At 43.7% G+C, this 26336-nt stretch overlaps 1 protein-coding gene across 3 annotated transcripts in view; it reads right to left on the bottom strand.

Moving 5' to 3' along the window:
• Acsm1 (acyl-CoA synthetase medium chain family member 1) overlaps positions 1-25344 on the bottom strand; it is a 40755-nt gene extending 15411 nt beyond the window's left edge. Inside the window, exons 1-6 of one of the 3 annotated variants that reach the window (XM_026402472.2) lie at positions 25292-25344; positions 16359-16573; positions 11247-11489; positions 5821-6031; positions 3259-3466; positions 1643-1783 (exon numbers count right to left, since the gene is read on the bottom strand). In XM_026402472.2, coding sequence (XP_026258257.2) covers positions 1643-1783; positions 3259-3466; positions 5821-6031; positions 11247-11438 — 752 coding nt within the window. In that variant the 5' untranslated portion in view covers positions 11439-11489; positions 16359-16573; positions 25292-25344. Of the gene's footprint in view, positions 1-1642; positions 1784-3258; positions 3467-5820; positions 6032-11246; positions 11490-16358; positions 16574-25259 lie in introns of all 3 variants that reach the window. The other 2 variants (XM_026402475.2, XM_026402473.2) reach the window with 2 other exon arrangements.
• Between the last annotated feature and the right edge of the window lie 992 nt (positions 25345-26336).

Below are 26336 nucleotides of genomic sequence, written 5' to 3'. Positions count from 1 at the left end.
TGAGCACCCACCTTGGCAAGGGACAGGAAGCAATTAATCAAAGGGCTGTAACTGGAGGTGGAGTAGGGAGGGTTTGTCACCTCTCTGCCCTCCTCCTGCTGCTCCTAAGGGACCTCTGTGTGCACAGATCCTTGAGGAAGCTCAACACTCCCCTGAGCGGGCTGTGGCTGGAGGAGCTTTTCTGTTAGCAGGGAGGGGCTCTCACAAGCCACCCACAAGCCCCCCTCCTGACCCTCTTAGGGGTGCGCTGCATACACAGGAAATCAGGAGTGAGGGGCCTCTCTTCTGAGCTTCAGCTCAGCTTCCCGTGAGCACCTCTTCTGGGGTCTCTCAGGAACCCCAAACCCAGTGTTCCTAATCTCTCCTCGTGCCTCTTCTGACTGCTTCTCCTCCAGCATCCTCCCTTCTGTGAACATCATCACGTCTCAGCCCATATCTGGAGGCCAAGCTTGACCTCCCTCATCTCCCACACCCAGCCAGCAGGTCCTGCCCGCTGTGCCTCCTGCAATTTCGAGCGTATTAACGTCCTTCCCGTCCCTGGCACCTGGTGCAAGCCACTCTCCGCATCTGGACTACTCTAAGAGGTGGTACCTGGTCTTCCCCACCTCCATTCCAACTCTCTCCAACTCCTTCTCTGTCCTGTGGCAACAGGGACTTTTTCCAAATGCAAATCTGGCCACATCTCCCCATCACCCAAACCTTTCAGCACCTCCTCATTATCTTCCTCCTCCTGAGGCCCAAACTCCACATGGAGGCCCCCAGAGCCTGCCCAACCTGGGCCTTGCTCACTCTCCAGCTCTTCCATTGGTCCTCTGTCCTTCATGCTCAGGGCCATCCTAGATCTCTATAATCTGATGAGTATACTTTCCATAGTATTTTATAATATAAATCTACAAATGCTTTTTATATCTCTGTGTTTGGACGTATTAGTCCAAATGCACCAACCTCCTTCCCTTCTCTCCTCCTGGGGTCTCGGTGCTCAGCTGCTACCCTTAGCACTAACTCCCCTGCCCACAAGGAGCCACTTCTGCCCCTTATTCTAGTTACTGAGTCAGAAAATAGGTGGAGTGTGTCTGATTAGAATATTACTAATTGCAGAGGAGGAGGGGTGGGCAGGAGAGGCTCAGCTTAAAGTTGGTTAAATGATTAACACAAAGCTCGAGCTTCAGCTCTACGGATTCTTGGTTCAAGGCTGGGGCAGTGACTTGGTGTAACTCAGTTCTAGATATTTTCTTCCCAAGTACTTCATGGTTGGGAAACTCCAAGTTCAATTTATCCAAAATAGAGAAGAGGAAGGGCCCTCTTGCCTCGAGTTATACTGCGAGACCCTTCTCTTTTCTCCACTGTTCACAACGGCCTGTCATTTGTGTGGCTTGCAGAATGCCTGCTGCCCCCACCCAAATCTCCTCCACACTCCTGTGGAGGTGCTCAGGTAGGACCCCCAGGGCCTCCTTATTATTTCCCTGAGTCTCTGTCAACATTCAGGATTCAGGACTCCACCTCCGGGACCCTCAGTGGGCTGAAGCAGAGAGCAGACATGGAGACCCTCCTACAGAGAGCCGCAAGGCCCACCCTGCACACAGGCACACTCCGCTGGCACCAGACCTGGAAGCCAGCCTCTGAGCTGGTGCCCTCTTCCTACCTGGAGGAGAGGCAGGACCTTAAGGCCAGTCCGTGGCTGTGCTTCGCCATCTTGGGGAGCCCCGTGGTCCCACTGGTGAAGAAGATGACCATGGGATCCCACGTCTTTGACTTAATACAGGTGTGGCTGGGGGACGCTGACCTGCAAAGAGATTTAAGACAAAAGAAAAGATGTCACGCTTGCTGTTTCTCCATCTTCTGGGAACCAAAAGAAGCACAGAGTCAGGAAACGGGGATTTGCAACACTGGGGAGAAAAGGAGCCCTCCAGGGTCAGCCATTAGAGTGACTGTGGGGGTGACATGGACAAGTGGCCTGGCAATGGAGGGGGTGATGGAGAAAATAGAGTGGATTCTAAGAAAATCAATGAACACTCCCATAGCACTTGCTGTGTCCCAGGCCACGCTCTGAGCTTTGAGAGAGAGGAGCTCACTCCATGCCCAGAGCCACCCCAGAGGGGAGCACGGCCCTCAGGAGGCCCATTTTGCAGAGGAGGAACTTGCCTGGAGACATAGCAAGGGCAGAGCCAGGTTCCACCCCAGGCCGTCTGGACTGTGGTCTGGGCTCCTAACCTGGCTGCTAAGCTTGTGACTGACACAAAGTAGCTTCACAGCAATCGAACTCCAGACCTTGGCGTTGAGGAGTAGGGGAGAGAAAGCAGGGGAGGAGAGTGGAAGGCTGTGTGGGATCGCTGGTCTGGACGGGCTTGAGCTGGCAGGTGGGATCTGTGGCTCCTTCTGTCTGCTGTGACTCTGAGGACCTCCTGGCTGAGAGGCTCCTGGCAACTCTGACTGTAAATGGCAGCTTCCTGCAGTGTTCAGAGAAAACTGCAGATGGTCTCAGCACTGGAGGAGGCCCTGGCTCTGCTGGTCTTCCTGCCCAATGGCACCCTCTTGCCTTGGGCCCTTGGAATGGTTTTCTAAAATTTTAAGGTTTTCTCATTTAATCCTTTGGCTTCGGCATAACATGTAACTTTGCTGTAATGTTTGCATTTTGAGGTTGAAATAAGGAGCTTTAGAAACTGAGGTGCTTCTCCAAGGACACAAACCCAGTACGGTTTGTTTGTAGGATACAAAATCAGCCTGAGTGCTTGCAGAATCTGAGTTGGAGGGAAAGGAGTCTTTCTTACCCCATCTAATCCCATGGTGTCCCATGGGCCCCTAGTTCCCGGCTGATGCAGTATTTATGCTTGAAGCTTCAGGTCCACCAGAAAAGCAGTTCAATTTGTACTGCAGCCTTAAGCTTGGCCTTACAAAAATTCATTTTTACATTTCATGAAACTTCTTCATATATGCATTTTTATATAAAAGTAAGATTTTTCAATCCCTTATCTGCAAGGAGTATGTGACACAGCAGCCCTCTCTCTTTAAACTTCTCCTTTATATACATCCAGGCTGAATGAGAGAAGCTTGGAATATCAACTTCCTTACAGATAAAGCAGCCAAGATTCAGAGAGGGGAAGGCACTAACCCAGGATCATAGAGCAGATAACTCAGCTGGGAAGAGAGAGTTTCTGACATCTAACCTTGTGAGCTTCAGATGACTGGCTGCTTGTCTCCCAGGTCTTGGGAGTGGATGCCCTTTCCCCACCACCCACATTTATCAGACCAGAAACTCACCTGATCAGTGACCGAAAGTCCAACCAGCCTTCACGGCTGTGGTCAGACACCAGCAACTTGGTTTTCAGAGTGGGGCACTCAGAAGCCACAGAGTCCACCGCAGGGGCAAGCGTGTCTGTGGTCACAATGGCCTTGGCTTTAGATGCTTGTAGTCTGTACACGATGTCCTTGGCAGTCAGCTGGGTAGTCCCGGGTATGAAGACAATGCCTGGGGACAGGAAGGAACAACTTGTTTCAGGTTCTTTCACCACCATTTGCTTCAGGCCTGGCTCATCTGCAGAGACATCCCCTGACCTCTTGCTAGGCAAGGTATCGTCCACCTGGGACACAGAACCTCTCACCCTGCACCAAACCTGCTGAATCAAAATCTTCATTTTAACAAAGTCCCAGAGGGATTATATACATGGTAAAATTGTAAGCCTTGCCCTAAATTTTCTGCTTTCTATGGATCCATCCAGAGGACAGGTGGAGCCAGGTTTACACAAATTTATTCCAGATTTGGGGACATAGTTGTGAATAGGACTATGTCCCCAACATCAGGACCGGCTGCATTCCAGGGCCCATCTTCACCCTCTAATGTCTTTCTCTACCAGTTTCATCTCAAATTTCCTCTCTTTCGCTCATTCCCAGTTTAGCAGCATGGTCTTTGGAACTTGTCTACCTTCTCTTCCATTTCTATCAGCAACAATGAGTTGAAGCCTGCGGCCTCCTCTGCGGGATTCCCTTCCCTCCTCTGAATGCCCTGTTAGGAACCTCCCTGCCACCCAAGTTCCATAAGACACCAACGTTTTCCCCTCCACATTTCTTCTCTGCTCTAACGCCTGTGTCCTCTCTCCGTGAGACCACCCTGCCCATCCCGATTCTGCAGGGCTGCCCACCTGCCATCTTCCTCTCTCACAGCTCTTCTCTATTTCAAAATGGCCAACCTTCACATAGGCCACTCCTGACTCTAAGCCCGTGCTTGGAATGCTGTTCCTTCGCTTCTAATCCTCGAGAATTCTGCTCATCCCAGGGGGCTCAGCTCAATCAGGTCTTGGATTTCCCATGGATCATTTCTAAGCTCTATACTTCCTCTGCCATCCTTGTTATATTTTTAAATATTTTTTTTAGTTGCAGGTCAACACAATACCTTTATTCTATTTATTTATTTTTATGTGGTGCTGAGGGTGGAGCCCGGTGCCTCACATGTGCCAGATGAGCACTCGACCTTTGAGCTACATCCCCATCCCTGATGTTAATTCTTGATTCTAAATAACCTAGTTGAATTCATCGATTATTTTATTAGTTAGAAGAGATGAGATGGAGAGAGAGAGAGAGAGAGAGAGAGAGAGAGAGACAGCAAGAGAGAGAGAGAGAGAGAGAGAGAGAGAGAGAGAGAGAGAGACGCAGGACAGGGGTGTAGCATGATGGAATAAGATGTGATTCAGAAAGAGTAACCATGAGTCCCATGTTGGTTCTGAATCGCATGGATAAAAGCCATATAGGTAGTTACAAGAGGAAGGGCGCTCTCTACAAAAGAATTCCAACTGATAAATGTAGAGAATATGATACAGATAGACACTTCCATATAAAACAATCATAATGTAACTTAATTCAGTTGAAAATTACTGATGGATAATTCTGTTTGGAGTCAACCATAGTGTAAAGACTCTTGGGGAATGGGACATTCACACAGTCTCATACAGATTACTGCTAAAAAAAAAAAAAGTGGTGAATACCACCTTGTTCAAGTAGTGGAATAATTACTATAGATGATCAGGATGCTCACACTGGGAAAGACTCCACCTTCCCTGGGACTAACCCTACCCAAAGTGCGTAACCTGAATAGAACCATGCAGGAAAGACAGGACAACTGGCCCTGGACTCTTTAAAAATGTCCTTGTCATGCAGAAGAGGTGGGGGACCATTCTACTTTGAAGGACATTAAGGAGACATGACAACTAAATACAATGCATGATACTTCATTAGGCTTAAAGAAATAATATCTACAAAGGATATTATTGGTACCGCTGAGAAACTTGAACTCTAGGCGCATGTGTTGGGTACTGAGTTGTGCTGATGTTACTCTTCTCTCAAATGATAACACTATTGAATTCTGTCAAGGGATTGTCTTGGATTTTGACAGATGCATTCTCTTGTGTTTATAAGCATTTGCCTACTGTTGGTAGGTATCACAGTGTCCACAACCAATTCTTATGTTTCACTGAGAGAGAGACTGAGCGATCACTTAAATATGGGAAAATGTTAACAATTGATCAATCTTTAAAAAAACAAAAATTTCTGAGACCATGCAAGAGAAAGCATGTGCATGTGTGCAAGAGAGAGAGAGAGAGAGAGAGAGAGAGAGAGAGAGAGAGAGAATTTTGGCATTAATGACATTGTGCTTGAGAATGTATGAATGAGTGTGTGAGAAGAATTGCCAGAGCCCAGGGAGCCTGGCCCATGGTTCCAGCAAGAGAGCAGGGACTCCTGTGCCAGGCTGGGTGCCCAGAACCTGATATCCCAGGACTGACCGGCTCTAGGGCATCTTGAGGACCACTCAGGACCCCTGGAGTCACTGACCTGTCCGGATGCAGCCCACGGTCACCAGCCACCACTCAGGCACACGTGGCAGAATCAAGGCCAGATGGTCTCCCTGCTGCAGGCCACAGGCCTTCGTTAAGACGTTGGCTGTGCGGCGGGTTAAGTCGGCTATCTCCCGGAAGCTCCACTTCACTTCATCGCCTTGGCCGTTCACCCACCACAGGGCTGTCTCTGAACCTCTCTTGCCCTCCTAGGTGGGATCACACGCCATGTGTTACTTCCTGCTTCAAAAGAAACAGCCACTTCTTTGGACAATCCATTGTCGAGGTCACGTGGCTGGGTGAGCGTCGCTCCAGGACCCAGGTCCCATTTTAAACATATATGGAGCCAAGAGAATTTGGGAGATGAGGTGAGGACCCAGCCAAACTTCTGCCCTTCTGTAGCCCCCTCCACCTCAGATCCCATAAGACCATGCACGAACAGCCTTCATATCTTCTACTGAAGATTTAAGATTCTGTTTCTTCATGTTTCTCTATTAGTTCTGTTTGGACAGTGGATTTCTCTCTATGCCTCAGTGTCTCAATTATGCAATGGGAATAATTATATTGCCTAGAAGTTAGTAGAGTCTGAGATATTTAGTGAGAAAAATACTTATAAGAGTATCTGGCATAAAGTAAGGGCTCAATATTATCACAACAAAATAAAACAAAAGAGCATCACTTGATTGCTAAATATTTTGAGATTTAAAAAAAATTAAGGTACTTCTAGAGGTCGGGATAACAAGTTAGCAAACTATCCAGGCCCTTATTTCTTCAGAAACTTCAAGTAAACAACAACAGATTTACTAAAATAGCTTCTGGGAGCTCTAGAAATTAGTCAAGGATCTTCAGCAATCAAGCAAATGCCCACAGCAAGCAAGAAAAAAAAAAAAAAACAACAGTTAAAATGTAGAAAGATTTGTGATGTTTTTGTTTATCTTTGCCTCTTCCCCATGCTTGGGGTGGTGCACTACAGTCAAGGGTAAACCACCCAACTCCTGACTCCGCTCTCAGGAGAGAAGAAAAAGAGTCTAACTTGTTTGCAATGTTCTGGCTTGGCCCCGGACTGCCTGAGCAACTGGTTTCTGTGCTTCCTGATTCAGAGGAAAAGCGGAGTTTGAGTATCAGATTGCAGATCTCTGAAAGCGGCAGCAGGTATCATGGTGACTGGGGGCAAGAGATGATGGACAGAGAAATACGATTGGACATCCAAGACCCTGAGAAGAATTGAGGATGAGGTGTCTAGGGCCATTACGACATTTAAAGACTTCCAGGTAAATGGGAAAATTAGTGGGAGGAGGAGCACTTAAACAGGTCCTAGGAAAACAACTTTCTGAAAAGGCCTGAGCTGACATTAATCTATTAAGCCGGGCAAACTGGCGAAGGTTTTCATCTGTAGGGAGTCAGTCTGCAAGACTGAGACAAGTGTCTTCCTCCACACCAGATGCTCACAAAGCACACAGAGGAACAGGGAAACATGGACTATTCCAGGGAACAAAGTAAATCTCCAAAAACTTACCCTAAAGAAATGTAGGCATCGGTTTCTCGATGAAGATTTTAAAACAACTATCTTAACTATACTCAAAGAGCAAAAGGAAGACATAGACAAAGCCCTAAAGAAAATCAGGAAAACTAAATGAACAAGTGATAACATCAACAAAGGGGAGTTAATTATTTTATTTTATTTTTTAAAAGAACTAAATGAAATTCAGGAGCCCCAAATTGCAGTAACTGATTTGAAAATTCACTAGAGGGGGTCACCAGAAGATTCAAACAGGTAGAAGAAAAGCATGAGTAAAGTTAAAGACAGTTCATTTGAAATTATTGGATTTGAGGAGCAAAAAGAAAAGTGAATAACAACAAATGAACAGAGCCTAAGAAACCTATGGCATATTACCAAGCACAACAATATACACATTTTGGGAGTCCCAGAGGGAGAACAAAGAGAGAAAGGTACATTGAACTTATTTGATGAAGTAAAGCCCCAAACTTCCCAAATTTGAGGAAAGACCTGGACAAGAGACTCAACATCTTTAAGAAGGATAAACCCAAAGAGAACCATAATTAGACACATTATAATCAAAACATGAAAGCCAAAGACAAATAGATAGTCTTGAAAGCAGTAAAATAAAATCAATTCACCGTGATTCATTGTGTACAAGAGATCCTTAAGAACATTTTTAACAAATTTCTCAGCAGAAAACGTTCGGGCCAGAAGGCAGTGAGATGATATATCTGAAGTGCTCAAATAAAAAAAGAAAAAAATCCTATCAGCCAAGAATTCTATACCCAGCAGTTCTTCTTCAAAACTAAGGAAGAAATTAGTATATTCTCAGATAAACAAAAGTTGATGGAGTTTCACTAGAATTGCCTTATAAGATCCTAAATAATGGGGGTAGAAAAGTAAACAAAACCAATGACCCTCACTTTCCCTTCACATTTTGTTAATTATTTTCTTGATGCCTTAAGGAAAATGTGAAATATGAAAACATCATTTTTATAAAGGTAGTTACATGTTCCAATATGAGAATCATCGTTATTTTAATTTTGGCTTATAACTTTATACTATTTAAAATATAAGGCATAAAATATTCTAAATTTATGCTAATGGGTACATACTACATAAGGATGTCCTTTGTGACAACATACAGTGGATAAAAAACTGTAAAGGAGAAGAATTTTTGTATGTGTGACTGAAGTTCAGTTTTTTTCTTTTCTTTTTGGCACAGGGGATTGAACTCAGGGACACTCAACCACTGAGCCCCATCTCCAGCCCTATTTTGTATTTTATTTAGAGACACGGTCTCCCTGAGCTGTATAGTGCCTCACTGTTGCTGAGGCTGGTTTTGAACCCGTGATCCTCCAGTCTCAGCCTCCTGAGCTGCTGGGATTATAGGCGTGCATCACTGTACCTGGCCGGTTATTATCATTTTTTAAGTAGATTGTTATAAGCACAGGATGTTTTGTGAAATCCTCATGGTGGTCACAAAGGAAATATTTATAGTTTCCAGATGTTCAAAAGGAAATGAGAAAAATAAAATAAAATCATGACTATCAAAGATCAACTAAACATGAAAGTAGAGAGAGAGAGGAAATGAGGAACAAAAAAGCTATAACACATGAAGAAAGCAATTGGCAAAATGCAAAATAAGTGAAGACTCGTACGTTTTATTTACTTGTCTATTTCCATTATTTAGAATAGTTCTTGGTACGTCTTAGGTGTTCATCAAGTCTTAGATGAATGAATGAATAAAGTTAATTAGAAACAGAATGAATAAATGTTGACATGAATTTCTCATGAATAAATTTGGATGCTGCTCCAGAAATCAACTGGAATTAAATATACTATCCTAGGAGATTATAATAATACATAATCTGGTTTCCAAGAGCAACCATGGGTTACAAATTGGGTGGCCTCAATAAGTAACTATATTCCACTCATGGACCATGTTGTCTAGCTTACAAGCTCCATTTTGTTTTATAAGGAATTCTTGGCCAAGACTAAAATGATCAAAATATTTCACCAAAAACTCTTGCATTTCTAACTTACATTTTACAATTAAAATATGTTGAAAAAAAACCGAGTCAATATAAATGCTGTCACTCTATAATGGTTCGGGCATTGCCATTGATTAGGTCATGGATCGGTTTCTGTGTGATGCTTGTTAATCGGTAAGGAGAGGTTCAGGAAGCCAGAGAGGACCTTATGGATGGTCTTTCACAGGAGTAAGCAGCAAGGCATGTACCAAAATTAGTTTATTCTACAACTGCAGTGAGCAACTATTATGTTAGGTACCAGACAAGTCTCTAGAGGGAGTCACTGAATGAGTCTAAGTTACTGATCATGATCAAGGCAATTGGTAAAACAGAAAAAAAGACAGCCAAGAAATATTTTGAGAATGAATACCAATGAGATGCTGGGAGTGAGAAAGATTTGGAGATATGGAGAAATTGGCAGTGACTGATAATGATATTATAAAGCCCAACAAAGATTAGCATTCTCTTGGGGGGGGATGTTTACTTGGTTGTTAAATCCACAGGTTGGTGCATGAACTTATTAATCAGAACTTTAGGGACATAACCAGGGAAAAGGTGATATACCATTGCTTCTTCCTTTCTACTTCCTCTCTGGTTCATTTCATGTTCCAAAGTTCTTAACCAGATTTCTGGTTTGGGCATTGAAGAAAGTCAATTTATGCTCTGAAGGCAAAATCTGACCTCATCACATTTTGAGACTTGGTTAAATAATGGATTATGAAAGCCATCATCCCGGGCACCAAATTCTGCTCCTCCACCAGCAGGTTATTTAAGTCCTTGGAGCCTCAGTTTCCTCATGTGGAAGACGAGGACCATAACTGCCCATAAAATCAAAGGATTAAATGCAAAGTGACTGACGTAAAACAAAATGTTCTCTGTAATGAAAGGCTCTATTTTTCTTAGGGTTTATGTTATCCTTGAAAAAAATTGAGGAAAGTAAATATCATGTCTCTGAAATGCCTCTTTCCCTTTCTGAGAACCTAGCCAAGACAAGGGACCAATGAGAATAAGCATATAGATTGGAATGCCCCAGATAAGGATTATCATGAAGGACACTGATTCTCACACCTGCAATACATTTTAGAGCAAACGTGTTATCTGTAGAACCTGCATTCTTACACATATGCCAAGATAATCTACTCCTTGAAATTATGGTTATACAAGGGAACAATGATGTTCCATTGATATCACAAACTATGATATCACTATTTATGTACACTAACCAATAAAATCCCTCCACCCGCAGTAACTGGTGTGAAACAGAGCACTGTAGGGAGGATCCAGTAATCTACGATACTGTACAAAGCCCTATGAGGGATGGAGGTGCCATTTGTCTAGTGCATCACCTTAGGACCTTCCCTATAAGCTCGTTTTTAATTAACCCTATGTCTCACATACCACCTCCAGGTTTCTTTGGTCTCTCAGCAACCCATACCACTTCCCTAGCATAACTGGATGTGGACAGTCTGGGGTTATTATGAAAATTTCGAAAAAGGAAGAAAAAGAGGGTGGAGAGAAAGACATTTGAGAAGGCATATTAGCCTCGAATAATAATGTATGGATGCATGTTCATGGGGTTCATAAAAAAATTTTTATCCGCTCCAACTCCATCTCAGGTGAATTCTCTCTTTGTACAAAGATGGATTCTGGGTGGATTTTCACAGTGTGGCTGAGACTTAGTAGCTGGACACACCACCCATTGTCCACTCTAACTTCTTGTGCCATCACTATTTTGCTCTTGGTCTGTGTCTTGGGAAAAGATGAGCCATGTGCTAGAGGAGGAATATTCTGGAGGCCCCAGAGACTAGTTTCTCTGGACACACCTAATAAAAACAAGATCAGGCCTCTGAGACGGACCCTCTCTCTGCCCTCAACACAATGCACTCTTACCTTCTCCATCTGAGCCCAGTAGTCCACCACTGAGCTGGCGAAGTTGAATTCCTCAGGTGTATCATGGTCACTCCACCTTGGGGCTCTAAGTCCTGATGAAGATTGGCGGACCACCTGCCGAGGGGCAGGGTGGACGATGTGGAAGGATTTGTGGATGCCACAGAGGATCCGGAATCTCATCAGCCACTGCATAGTGGGGTAGTCCTCAGGAAGTGGACACGGAATTCTCAGGTCACCACCTGCCTTGGGAAGAGACGGCTTACCGGTTGACCATGCAGCAGGAAACGTTCCCACAAAAAGGATGAGTGTTCTCAGTTCCTGGTTAGAGTGAAAGCTTTGTTTCTGTCCACCAGGGGCTGGAAGGCACAGCTTATTGATGTAGGTGGGGATTTATCTCCTCCACTGGGGGATCTTGGGGTACAATGTGCTACGTGAGGTTGGTAACGCATTCATGGTGGCCTTCTCCTTCAGCAACTTTGGATTTAAGTCAAAGATGGCAACCGTCTGGCCAGCCATTCTCCTTGTGGAAGAAACGGGTCATTCTGGAAGTTCTGTACCCCAGAGACCACTCTTCCCACCATATTTAGTCTGGCGGTTCCCCTTAGAAATGGCTACGTCTTCAGATAACCCTATGTCCTGACTAAAGGTGTTTGGTTCAGGGTTGTGCAGTCATTTCTAATGATGTTATGAACCCAATCTGGGTCAATCAGAATCCCTCTCCGTGTGTGTGTGAGTGTGTGTGTGTGTGTGTGTGTGTGTGTCTGTGTGTCTCTGTGTGTGTGCGCGCACGCTCAAAGAATAGATATGGCTGACTCTCACTAGGGGAAGCCCCAAAATGCACATTTGGGGAACTGTGTCTATGATTCCTATCATGTGAAAAGAGGGAAGCTTATGTTTAGAGAGATGGAGATGAGGGCAGCAGAATTCTGGAGACATTCAAATCCCTGCTTTATATTGCTCCTGAGAGGCCCCTCAGCCTCTGCCACTCTCTCTTATACTCTGTGAGCCAACAGTTTCCTCCTTGCCTGAGACTGGGTCTCCATTCCTTGAAACCGTGTGGATTCGAACACACATACGCCACCATCCTCGGGGAAGAAGCTGCTAGTCTCAGAGCCCCCTCCCCACTGGACTGGGATATACCCATGAGATCTTCCCTAGGCTCTCCTGGGCAGCCATTCCCGATCCATCCGAGTTAACACACGAAAGGAAACCTGTTGGTCGTTCTGGAGCCTGAAAGATGTTTTCAACATGGGAGTAGAACTCTCATCTATTAAGATTCTTCTTGAATTTTGAATATGAAAATTGGCTTATGTGAGAATCTACCTTTCCATGAAGATGGCTTTATTTTGTGTCATTTTCTGTTAGAAAATCCTTTCAGAGACTCTGTGTTTGGAAGTTAGCTTTAGATTTTACAGACTGGATTGAGAGGGACTAACTGATGATGATAACTAGATTGTGGAGTTAAAGACTCCAACTGACTCTAATTTTATCATAGGAGTGACTATATTGAAGGGTGTAGGCCCTAGACATAGGGTCTTCATGGAATAGATGCTTGTTAGTTGTTGTTTTTTTTTTTAATCTTATTTTTAAATTGACAAATAATAATTTTACAAATGATAATTTTGCATATTTATGGGCTACAGGGCAACGTCTGGATCTATCCATGGAAATGTTCACTGAACAGATAGATGTTTTCCACTTGGCAAACAAGTTTCAAACACTTTATCACTCACAAGGCCACCCTCCCTCAGTTTTGACAGTAATACTCTTGGACAATAGCGTCATAGAGTAGATTGATAAGAGTAGTAATGGCCAGCAACACTGGGTTTTTATTTCAACCTGGCACCAACCGGCTGGGGATGAGGACTGTCTGCCTCATTTTCATGGGACATTGTCCAACTTGACCCAGTTCACACCGTTCCCTGTTTTATCGCACCTCCCTCCTTCAGTAACCTTAGCTGCTCAGCCCCTGTTGACATTTGAGCTTTAAATCCCTAGTCTAAGCTAAGGAGGGACACGGGTATCTCCAAAGTTGCAAGGCAAGTTTAACAGCAGAACCGTTTCATTTCCGCCTCTGTGATTTTCCCCAACATACACCTCCCTGCACAGATGTGAGCTGGTTTAGAGTGAGAACACCAAACTCAGTTGCTATTTTTCTACTACATATATGACCTCGGGGGTCTTCCTTAAATATTAACTCACTATTTGCTCCAAAGACAGTGCAAATGGCCCCTTAATAAGTGGCTAAAGAACAAGAGATATAATGAGGAAATTAATTTACCCTTGATTCTGTGAGCCAGCCATGTCCTCGCTTGGATTTCTGTCACCTGAGGCCATACGGATTCTGAAACACATACACCACCATCCTTGGGGTGTAAGCTGCTAGCCTTTCAATACCTTCCCTACCAGACTGAGTGAATCTACAAGATCTACCCTGGGTTGGTCTTTTACAGAGTCATTCCTAATCAAGTTGACATATGAAATGAAACCTGTTTCATCATTGGGCTGGATTGTGTTCCCCCAAAAGGCATGTTGGAGAAATAATCCCCAATAGTTCAGAATGGGACTGTTTTTAGAGATAGGGTCTCTTAAGTCGAGGTTCTTAGGATAGGTCCTCATACAATGACTGCTTGCCTTGTAAGAAGAGGAGATAAGGACACCGACATGCTTGGAGGGAGAAGGCCAAGAGAAAAAGAAGACAGCCATCTACGAGCCAAGGAGACAGGCCTCAAAAGAAACCACCTTGACTTTGGCCTTCTAGTCTACAGAACTAGGAGAAAAAAAAAATGTCTTTCATTCAGACTGTGGTAATTTGCTACTGCAATCATGATGAACCCATAACCCTCTTGATCAAATACAGAATAAATGACTTTGACATCATCATCTTATGGTTGCAATTCGAATTTAATCTTCATTATGCAAGACGGCCAAATCTGGTGCCCAGCTAAGGAGGAGTGTGGCAGTTGAGAATGTGGCCTTAGGGATCAAAGAGTTCCACTTCCAGCCCCTGTGCTGGGCACCTGCATAACTGTGAGCAGCCTACTGAACCTCCTCTGCAAACCTCAACAGGAATAGCAGCAGCTGTTGCCTGAATTCGTGGTGGTGATGTAAAGACATCCTGAGAAAGGCGTTTTTGCATCAACCCAGCACAGATGCACACTCTCAGAAGATGAGCTAGTAGATAACACTCTCCCTGGGGAACCTTGCTGAAGCCCTGCCTAGAGAAATGACCCTTCAACCTCTAGAATAGGGCCTAAAAAGAAGTAGGGCTCGGTTTCTGAATGTAGAAACTAACAGGTCCAACTTTGCACCGATATGTACAGACATAGAGGAACCTGATTCATGATGTTAAGAAGACTAAAAAGTCATCCAGGCATGGTGGTGCATGCCTGTAATCCCAGCGGCTCAGGAGGCTGAGATAGGAGGACCCCAAGTTCAAAGCCACCCTCAGTAACAGTGAGGTGCTAAGCAACTCTGTGAGACACTGACTCACAGACTGGGGATGGGGCTCAGTAGTCAAGTGCCCCTGAGTTCAATTCCCAGTGACCCCCCACCAAAAAAAAAAAAAGAAAGAAAGAAAGAAAGAAAGAAAGAAAGAAAAAGTCAAAAATACCTATATCTGTACATCTATGTTTAGGCCTATGTCTCTATCTACATCAGTATCTACACCTATATCTACCCTCATAATTATTATTTTATCTATATTTATAATTGTACCTATATGCATATCACTATCTCTAACTATGTTGATATGTGCATATCAATAACTATATCTGTCCTCCATCTGTTGCTTATAGTGCTTGGCACATAGGAAAGTACTCAATAAATGGTTAGTTTTTTCCTTCTTTGTCATAATTCAGAAAACCAGGGAGAGAAAACCCAGTATGGCCATAGATTGAACTATAGAAAAAGATATTTGTTAATTTCTAAAATATCTATTGTGGATGTGCCACATATGGTTGTAGATACTATCAGAGATTAATTAGACTGAGAGAGTTCCTACCCATTTGAAACATTCAGTCAAGAACATTCTATGAAGATGGCTTTAAAGAACAGTCTTTGAGGTGTTTAAAGTCTATTCTGAAGGCAAGTTTGGACTTGGCTTTGAGAGGTAGCTGGCCTCCAAACTACATGTGCAGGCACTCAGGTGCCTTCAAAATCTTCTGCAATCAAACTCTGACCTCACAGCCTTTGAACTCAGTAAGCTACTTAAGAAGGCAACAGCTCTCGGTGTGTTAGGCAATCCTGGAGTTCAGAGCCAGAGTTTGACTTTTGGCCCCCCCATCCCCATCTGGGTGCTCTCTGCAACTGTTCATGTCTCTGAACTTGGGGGCATAATAACACCTACTTCCCAGTTTTCCAGCATTGAGTAGGGTATGCAATACGAGCTCAATCAATGCATGTTGAAGTGCCCTTCAACTCTCAGTGATTCTAAAGCCAGACACACTCCTTCTTAGATACATTTTTTTTTTTAAAGAAAATGAATGAAGGCATTCATTTAATAGAAAGTGGACCAACTTCTGCACTGTGAAGTTCTCTTTCGGTCCCCGGGCTCCCCCGCTGTACTCCCCACCCAATTCCACCACGGCCAGAGTTGCCTGATGGGTAAACTATGGGCCAGCCACTGGGCTCCACTGAACATGGTGTATTCCCATTTATTTATTTATTTTTGGTGCGGCGGGGTTGGGGGGATACCATGGATTGAACTTAGGGACACTCCACCACTGAGCCACATCCCCGGTCCCATTTCATATTTTATTTAGAGACAGGGTCTCACTGAGTTGCTTAGCGCAGCCTTGCTTTTGCAGAGGCTGGCTTTGAACTCGAGACCCTCCTGCCTCAGCCTCCCCAGCTGCTGGGATGACAGGCGTGGGCCACTGTGCCTGGTCCTATTTATTCTTCTTACCCCATATCACCATCCTTATTTTTTCAGGGAAAGAAATGAAGTGTAAGAGAAGTTAAGTGATTGTTGCCCAAAATGTCACCTAACTGGTCAATGGCAGTTAAAAATTGAAATTGGATTTTCAGTTCAGGGCTTCTGTGAAACACACACACACAAGCGCACATATACACACATGCTTTCAAAGAAGCTAGAGTCTGTTTCTATCTTACCTGGTGCTGTTGAGGACACACAGCTGGATTAGGTCCCCAACAGGAATAGGAAAGAGGGCTTTGTTTTGTGCTCAGGTCTCTCCAGACAAGTACACTCGGCAGACCTTGGATCCTGGCTGCAAAGAACCTTGAGCGGAGAACTGGTCAGGAATTGGTTGACTCAGCACGGGGGAGGAGACGCCCAATAGAACAGGGTAGAACACAGTTGCAGGTCTCTAAGAGAGAAAATCAGTTAGAGAGACAGATTCTACAGAGTCACCTCCTACTTTTGTGGGATGACCCTGGTGTGCAAGAATAATAACCAGAGGAGCATGTTCATCAGCTGTCTGTGGCTAACTGGCTTCTCTCATCCAGCCCCACACCCTCATGTCTTCATCTGGTGACAGCTGAGTGGCAGCAGCTAGGTAGGTACTGCGCCCTGAGGCAGAAAGATCCGGGTTTGAGCCTCAGGGTTGTCACTTAACACATGACAGATCTTGTTGACTTCCTTGCTCTGTGGCTCACTTTCCTTATGGGTGAAACTGGAATGGTAACTGTCAATACCTATTTTCCAAGTTTTTTTTTCTTGTGTGTGTGTGTGTTTTAGGATTAGATGAGACAATTCATGAAATACATAACACCGTGCTGAGCAAAACTGTTAATGGCTGCTGTCTTAATCTGGGATTCTAGGAGAGACAATTGAGTGCATTACAAAATGCAAGAGCTGAGATTCTGGCTCAGCCACTTACAAGAAGGCTGTTGCGGAAGCCCTTGACCTCTTTATTGTTTTGTACTGGGGATTGAACCCAGGGGTGCTTAACCACTGAGCCCCATCCCTAGCCCTATTTTGTATTTTATTTAGAGACAGGGTCTCACTGAGTTGCTTAGGGCGTTGCTAAGGGGCTGGGGCTGGCTTTGAACTTGCGATCCTCCTCCTGTCTCATGCTTGTTCCATGGGACTATTGAAAGAATTGTGTGACAGAAAGTCTATAGAGTGCCTGGCCTGGGCATTAGACACAGGTTTGAGATGGAGGTTGCACTGGTCACCCTGGGTTGTCACAGGTACTGGTCTGTACTATTAATTTGCTACTGGAGCCATATTTCATTGTGGGGGTGGTTCTTAGAGAAGAGAAGACTTCCAGGATTCTGGCCCAGCTTTCCCAAACACCTTTGGCCTTCCAGTCGCCCCTGAGTATGGGGGAACAATACCTCCACTCAAAGTCACCGCTAAAGATCCCTGGCAACAGGGCTGAGGGTCAAGTCTAGTTTCTTACACAGGTAAGAAGGTTGGCTACTCATTAAACCCCCAATGTATCAAAGTACGAAAACCCTGTTATTAAAGCAGAGGTCTCTTTCGAGGACAGAATGGAGACTGGAGGAAGAGCCCATGAGATACATCCTGGAGTCCCCTGTGGGACAGTAGGACTAGTTTATGGTCAAGAGGACAGGCTCTGGGCCCAGCCTTGAGTAGAACATTTACCATTTCCCAGCTCTGTGATGTGGACAGGTTTCTTATCCCTCTTTGCCTCAGATTTCTCATCTCTCACAACAGGTGTGTTGAGAGCCACAGCCGAGGGGGCCCCAGCAAACTTCCAGCTGCCAGCTGATGATTGGCTCCCAGCGGCCCCAGCAAACTTCTAGCTGCCAACTGATTGGCTCCTCTGCAGTGATGCTCATTGGGCTGTTTCCCCGCCCTTTCAGACCACGGAGCTGCTCATTGGGGGACTTTTTTTTGGCTCCGCCCATGCAACCCAGCCAATCGGCCTCAAGAGCAGGAGGGGTGGGGGAGGTTGAGAGGCTTGTGGGAAGCCGGTGGTGGCAGTTGGGCTCTGAGGGAATTCCTGAAGAGCTGTGTGGTGCTGTGTGTGTGTGTGTGTGTGTGTGTGTGTGTGTGTGCTCTAAAAATAAAGTTCGTTTCTTTTAACAAGTGGCTCCTGAATTGTGCCCAGCCAGACTGCGGCACAGGTGGACTGTGGAGACGGAACTCTTGGAAGATCTCTTTTTTTGTTTCTCTGATTTGCAGCCTCTCCTCTAGTTAGCCCGGGGCCACTGGACTCTAAGTCTGGGCAGCAAACTTCAGGTGGAAGTGACCCAGACACATCTGGTTTAGGTCACGGGAGAAGCTGATAATCACTCTACGCCATGAGTGGAGAGAGGGACATCATCGAACAGCAGAGAGTCCCTCCATCAACTTCTCAAAATGACTTCATGGAGTTGAATCTCTTGTCAATCTGGGTCCTTGATACTTGCTGTCCTCCTTAGTCTCATAACCAACCTCTGGTTCATTCATTCATTCATCCATCAGGGACTTAAGGAGCATCTTGCAGGTGTGGCCATAATGTGAACATGTCAGACAAGGTCACTGCTGTCAAGGACTTTATATGCTCATGACAGAAAGGCAAAAGACAACAAGCCAAATGTCAATTAAATGGCTAAAAGGATTTCATATGGTGACATAAGACAAAAAATAGAACAGGGCAAGAGGATGGTGTTACTAGGGGTGACATTTTGAGGTCAGAAGAGGGGATGGAGCCAGCTTTGGGAAAGGACTGTCAGGCAGAAGGCACCTACAAAGGTTGGTGGCTGATGGCTTCAAGGAACAGCTAGGAGGCTGGTGTGGCAGGTTATAGAGTGAGAAGTGTGATCAAGAATGAGGTCAGAGACACAGGCAGAAGGCATAACAGGAAATACTTTTAAGATCCGTATAATGAGGTCAAATTCTATTCTAAGTGCAATGGGAAGTCTTCCCCCAATTTTAAGGGGAAAGAGACATGATCCGATTGATAACTAATTTTATTGATTATGTGATTTTGAAATAAAATTGGAGAGTAAAACATTCAGAAAAAGAAATGGCTAGATTTACAAGGCCTACTGTGGCAGTTCTTTGGAGAAGAGATTTTAAAAGGAGTCAAGAATGGCTAAGGGGGCTGGGGACATAGCTCAGATGGTAGAAAGCTTGCTTTGCATGCACAAGGCCCTGGGTTCAATCCCTAGCACCACATACAAAAAATAAATAAATGAATAAATGCAAATTAAAAAAAGAATAGGTAATGGGTCTCCAGCCAGGAGGCTGCTGCTATAGTCTAAGCAAGTAAGATGTCGGTTCTGACAAGAGTCAAGGGAATGCAGGTGGAGAGGGGTGCGTGAACATAGAGCATGTTTTTGAGTTACCATTAGAAGGACTTGCTGTTGGTTTTGATAGGGAATTAAAGATGACAAGAAAAAAAATGAATCTCAGGCTTTGGGCATCTGCAGTAACATGCATGGTTGGTCATGACTCCTATACGAAGAAGTGGATGCTGCAGAGATTCTGTAACATGTCCAGGGTCCCAGAGGCCCTATAGGGCAGGAATAAGACTTGAGCCCTGGTTTTATTTAAGCTGGTTTCACCTGTTCAAGTTTCCTAATGATGTTCTGCCTCTCTGGAGCACTTTCCCATTTCCAATCCTGGTATCTTCCACCAAGAAACAGACATGGTTGGTAAATTGAGATCTTTCTTATCCTGAGGAACTGGGAGAAACATTCTTTTGTCTTTCCATTATCTGGTCAACTTTATCATCCATCTCCAAGATAAAAAAATAATAATAATTTGCCTCTGCATTTAAGAACATGACAAAATCTCAGTGTGGTTTCATCTAGAATACATCAATGGCTTCCCTTTTCATCTCAGATTCAATATTAAATGGGGTTTATGTCCTGGGGTGGGGGGACGATTTGAAATAATGGTGGGAAGACACTTGCCAATACTTAGCACATGGCAAGTGCTTTTCAAATGGTAGTCAGATGGACAGAGCTGGAATTCTCTACTACCTGTTACTATGTCACACAGACCCTGACAAAGCTCTAGAAATGCTCTACCTCTATTTCTTCACATGAAAATGACAGCACCTACTTCATATGATTACTGTGATAATGAAAGGGGATAATATATGTATAATAGCGACAGCTTAGAGTGGGCACACAGTAAGAGGAGTATTCTTATTATTGGTTATTAGGAGAGGGGAGTAGTGAGAGAAAATAAATAACTCTTTTTTTTTTTAGCCTTCAACTTTCTTTTTGTGGAAAAAGTGGCAAAATGCTTTCATGTATCACAATGTCACCTTTAAACTGATTAGACTCTCCTTATTACCTTCCAAAAATATATTTACATTCCTATTCCACAGTGAAAAATGACACACAAAATTATATAATAACTTATTGACCCAACAGGTTACTTTATCCGGCTATAAAACAGCAAATGACATGAATAAATAGCAACCAGATTTGTTATTTCTATCCTAATCCAAGATTATTGCTACAGGCAATTTTAGTTTGGAGAATACAAACTAGGTAAAGGGCTCTTCCCTAAGCTTTACACTTAACTAAGTTTAACTTTTAAAGTACAGTTTAGAACCCATAGTGTATGGTAACAATAATCACAGGGCTGCATGGGTTAAGAAAAAATCAAAGAATAACCTTAAATCCTTATACATGCAAGAAACAGTGTTAATGATCAGAAATGGAGTTAGAGTAAACAGATATGACAAGTCTTCAAAATGATAATGTGGCCCTTCTATGTCAGATACCATGTATAAAGGAGATCACTTACTGGTTATCTTGCTGGTAAACTTACATAAACTTTCATTTTATAAATTTTACATAACACTTAGACAAGGCTTAGACAGAGTTCTCAGATGCATACATATGCCTAGTCACATATTTGGGGTGTCAACTATATTGTTATAACCTAAAATATGTTGTTTACTTAACCAGTTACAAAGTAATCTTTTAAAAGGCTTTCAAACAGGTTCAAACCCTAATTCCTTTAAGACTTGGTTTACTTAAGTAAAAAAGCCTAACATATACAGGAGAATTATCTTGATAGGCAAGAGAAGATAAATGATTCAGACTTTGCTTCATATCAGTCTATTAAAATTAAATCACTTTGTGCTGATTATAGCCAATTTTATTATAGCAAACCCTCTTTCTCTTCGACAGACTTATACCTATAGGTGACCTATTCAGCTGACATCTCTTTGTTCAAGAGACTATCAGTAAAATCAATGTAGCATGGTCTATGTCTTAAAGGATCAAGAACAAATACAAAACACACAGATAGGAGAGATTTCCCGAAACCCAGGGCTGCCAGACAGGAACCTTTAAAACAGATAGACCTGTGTGTACAAATTTCTTCCACTTACTTTACCTTTGAGAGACCAACTCAAGTTGAAAGATTGTGTAATAATCCAGAAAGCTATTCAAAAGCCAGATGGTTACAGTAAAAACACGATCTTAGACTTGCTTAAACTTGTAGATGGTAAGCTGAGATCTTTCTTGTCTTCCCTTTTCATCCCAGATTCAATATTAAATGGGGTTTATGTCCTGGGGTGGGGGACTATTTGAAATAATGTTGGGAAGACATTTGCCAATCCTGAGCACATGGCAAGTGCTTTTCAAATGGTCGTTCTTAAACTTACTTTCCTCTGACAGACCAACTGCAATCGCAAGACTGTTCAGAAAAGAAATACAGAGACAACTAGAGAAGAGCCCCCCAAGCTATGGCTGACAGATAGGGGCCTTTAAATTGACCAGCCAAGATCTTTCCTAAGAGACTACCTGGATAATCAATGCAGTACTGGCCATGTCTCAAAAGGGGCAGTAACAGATACAAACAAAACACAAACACAAACAGATAATCAGAGGGCATTCCCAAACCCAAGGTCAACAAACAAATGAGAACCTAGAACAGACCAGTAGGGAGTAAATATCCCTAGAGTCCTGCTTAACCATGACCCCTACACCAGTGACTCCACAGATGCCCCTACAAAGAGGGACCAGATGTTCCCATGAAGAGAAAACAGATGTGTGAAATCCAGGGTCTCAGTGTGCACACTGGGGCACTTACCAGATGGCCAAGCGTGTCACGACTTTACTGAGTTCAGTTTCCTTTTTCTCAAAGTGGACCACACTGGAGCAACCTGGGCCATTCAGGGAGAGAAGGTGGGATTTCCCACCTTCAAAAGGAGCTTCAGCAGCTGCTAGGACAATCCCTGAGTCCTCCCCTTTACTCACAGGAATAGCTCCTCTGTTCCTCTTGAAGCAAACTCCTCTGTCTCCTAACTCCCCTGCAGGTGGCTCTCCACAACTTCACCAGCCACCTGAATCCTCAGCATGCAAGTGGGGTTCCTTGGAGAGCCAGGCCTGCCCAAGAAAGCTGGAGAAAACTGCTCTTGGGCCCAAGAAAACCGCTCTGGGGTCCCACCTGGGTTGCCAAATCTGTTCCCAAAAGTTCAGTCCTCATCCCTGATGCCAATCCAATAACAAGGACATAGTTTCGAGGAAAAAGAAAAAAAAAAGATTTTATTGCTTTGTTAGCAAAGGGGAAACTCCTGTCCCCAAGCCTGTGATTCTCGATTATTTCTCAAGTCACCTCTTGCCTGAAGACATGTATAAACATCATCTCGCTCAAATGTACATTAAAGCCACAAGATGGGTGTTTTCTTTTCATGATGAAGATGAAGAAATTGAGACTCAAAGTTTCCATGATTAAATCATATGGACTCAAACATATCTACGGTTCACTGTGTTGCAGTGTCTCAAGTCATATAAGGTTACACCTCACGTGGAAGGTATGTTAGTACTGCTATTGCATTAACAAGAATATTCACACTCACAAATTTAAGCTCTTTGTCCAACCCCAGGAAGCTTGGAAATGACAGAAAGAGTATGTGGACCTAGATCTATCCGGCTTTAAATTCAGAACTTAGTCACCATGATCAATTAGTAGAACAAGTTCATCCTAGGGAAAACTTCCAACCCAAAGAATACAGAGTTCTTTGCAAATCAGACTTTGTCTTCATCTCTAAAGTCCACATGTTCAGCAGGTGAAAACACCCAGGGGCAGAACAAAGCTTGGCTTGAACTGATTCAAATCCAAAAAGCTCTCTGACATCATTCTGGGAACCCTGCAGCTATCTTATGAAACAGCAGTTTTTGTGTGTCTTTTTTTAAAAAAATCTCTGTGTACACTCACGGTAAATGTCAGTGAGTGGCAGAGATTAATTAAATAATTCACAACTAGGACTAAACTGCAGAGCTCTCACTTCAAGTAATGGAGGGGTGAATAATCTGGAGGACTCTCTTCTGACTGATGCCACCTATCAAGGATGGACAACATGTTTAAAAAGCTACATCATGATGTTCTGGAGAGCAACCAGAACAGGCAGAATGTGTTGGTCATCTACAACTGGAAGATATAAGTGGGATTGTTACCAGTTTCTCATTTTTTTAGGAAGGAAAAAATCTAAAGAGAGTGGGAGAAGAGAAATCACAAATTCTATGAAAGAATTCTGCCCAAATTACCGGCGGATTGTGGAAATACACAGAGTCCATGGAGCCTTGGATTCGAATAGCTGAGTGGAGTTTTTAATTGCTAGGCATTATCGGAGGTAAAGAGTTTGGAGTCTGAGTGTGGCCAAGTTAACCACCTGCTAAAAAAGAGAGAAAGAGAAGGAAGGAAGAGAGGGAGGGAGAGAGAGAGGGAGGGAGGAAGGAAAATGATTAGAGACAGAAAAAGCATTCTCAAGAGAAATGTGACATAAGTGTAGATAACTAATGGCTCAGATGTTGGCATTAGTAGTCAAGGACTTTAACATCTGTGTTAAAGCTATAATGATTATGCCTGGGGACCAAGCAATGAACAAATAAAAAATTTTTAAACAAGAAATAAAATTTTAAATTGAGAATAATTTGCTGAGTAAAACATTCATGAACTTAAGTTACAAATTAACCAAATAGATTTTTCTAGCCGATTGGAGATGATTAAAGAAAGTCAAATCAAAAGAATGAAATTAGATCAAAAGAATCTTGATTTATCACCCTAAAGAACAGAGGGAAGAATATTGAAAAAAAATAAAAATAGAATGAGTGGAGCCTTCACAGCATGTATAATTGGAGTCCCCAAAAAAGACAAAAATATTTTAAGAAATAATGGCCCCCCCAATTTTCCATATTCTGGTGAAAGATATACATTCACAGTTCCAAGAATGTCAGAGAACCCCAAACAGGAGGAACACACACATACAAAAGAATGATATTTAGGCATATCATCATAATCAGATTTCTGGGAATCAAAAATGGAGAGAAAATCGTGAAAGATGACAAAGGAAAATGACATGTGACACACAGGTGAACAGAGGTTCAGATTACCATCAACTTCTCAGCAGCAACCAAAGAAGCTGGCTCATGCTCCTCCCCCTTCAGCAACAATAATTTCTCAGCTATTCACAGGTAAAAATAAAAAAATGCCTTGGTGTGGGAGCTTTGGGATTCAGGCAGGAGTTAGTGAAACCCCCAAAGGGGCCCAGAACCCAGGAGGGGTATTTAGCCAAGGTAAATCCAAGCCCAGGCAGACTCATTGGCTATGATCCTGGCTACAGACCTGGACATGGTCCCGTTCCCTCGCTGACTTGGCTGAAGTCCCACTTGGCATTTGCTCTGCAAGCAAAACTATCCACCAAGGGGCCTAGCAGGAGAGGCACACACCAGTAGTGCAGCAGAAGGCAGCTCTATCCAACTTGGTCTCAATTCTGGACCCTGAAATGGCCCTCCAACTCAGTTTCCGACCATCTCAGCTTCAGCATGAGATCATTCCTTGTTCACACACACCCAGAGTGATGCCTGGGTCAGCCTCTGGGGAGAGCTGGCAAATTTCAGTACCACGGAAGATCCCCGAAAAGGCTGAATCTTGTCTTCAGCCTCTTTCCGTTCCCCAATCCATCTTCTCTGCTCAGGAAACTGCTGGGATACTTGCCTGTCTATGCCTCGGGGACACATTTATCCATCTCTGTTGTACAGCCGATTCTGAAAGGGCCCCAAGCCTCAACCCCAAAGCTATGGACTGAAAGCAGTTCTTTCCAGCCAGGAACAAGCTGAGAGACTTACTCATCTAAGCCCTTGGGGCAGACTTGACAAACCTGGGTCCTGCAGCAGATCCTGAAAGAGCCCCGTGTCTCAGCTCCACTTTCTCTCAGAGGCAGATTGAGAGCAGGTTTCCTGGCCCGTGGCCTATTAGAAGACACTCCTACCTGTGGCACCAGGGATCAGTCCAAAGACTCTGGACTCTGTTGTAGACCCTGAAGCGGTGCTGCAACTTGGTTCCAGTCCCTATCAATCTCAGATTGAGTCAGTACTGCCTGCCCAAGGACCCACTCAGAAATCCATCCAGAGCCTTTGCAGAGACCTAGAAGAACTCACACTTATCCACAAGCCAGGCCGCAGAACTACTGGCTATGCATTCTGAAACTGACCCTGGATCCAGCACTAGCTGCTTTACCTATGTCCTTGAGAGAGTTGATTCCACACCTAGGTACCAGACAGGATCCATGCCTGTCCCCTAACTCACCAACTGTGGACCCCACTGCGGGAAGAGCAGCAACCGTGCGATTTGACTCCAAAAGCATTTGACTATGACCCAAGAGAGACAATCTCCTCACCCCCAGATATGTAGTAGAAAACCCCAAGCAGCCCAAATCAGTTTGTAAGAATTGGAGGAAGTATTTGTTCCTTCTTATGCACAGACACTAATGCCAGGCTACATGACTAAGAATCAGGAACACCAAAGAAAAATCATGGAGCTCCTTCAACTCACCACCAAGAATTTAATATATTTTAATTACTTGAGAGACAATTCCAAGTAATCATCTTCAAGAAGCTCAGTGAGATGCAGGAAAACACAGACAACTAAATGAAATGGAAAAAAAAATGCATTAAAGCTTTTCCTTTAAGCTTAGGAATAGACAAGGATTCCTACTCTCACCACTTCTACTTCACATGGTATTGGAAGCTCTAGCCAAAGGAATTAGGCAAGAGATCAAATAAATACAAGGCATCCAAATCAGAAATGAGGACATAAAATTATCTCTGTTTGTAGATGATATGTCTTATATGTACAAAACCTTAAAGATTCCACCAAAAAAAAAAAAGTCAGAGCTTATCAATAAATTCAGGAAGGTTGCAGAA

The sequence above is a fragment of the Urocitellus parryii genome, chromosome 9, assembly GCF_045843805.1.
Source record: "Urocitellus parryii isolate mUroPar1 chromosome 9, mUroPar1.hap1, whole genome shotgun sequence".
Lineage (NCBI taxonomy): Eukaryota > Metazoa > Chordata > Mammalia > Rodentia > Sciuridae > Urocitellus > Urocitellus parryii.
This window is presented reverse-complemented; position numbering and strand designations above follow the sequence as displayed.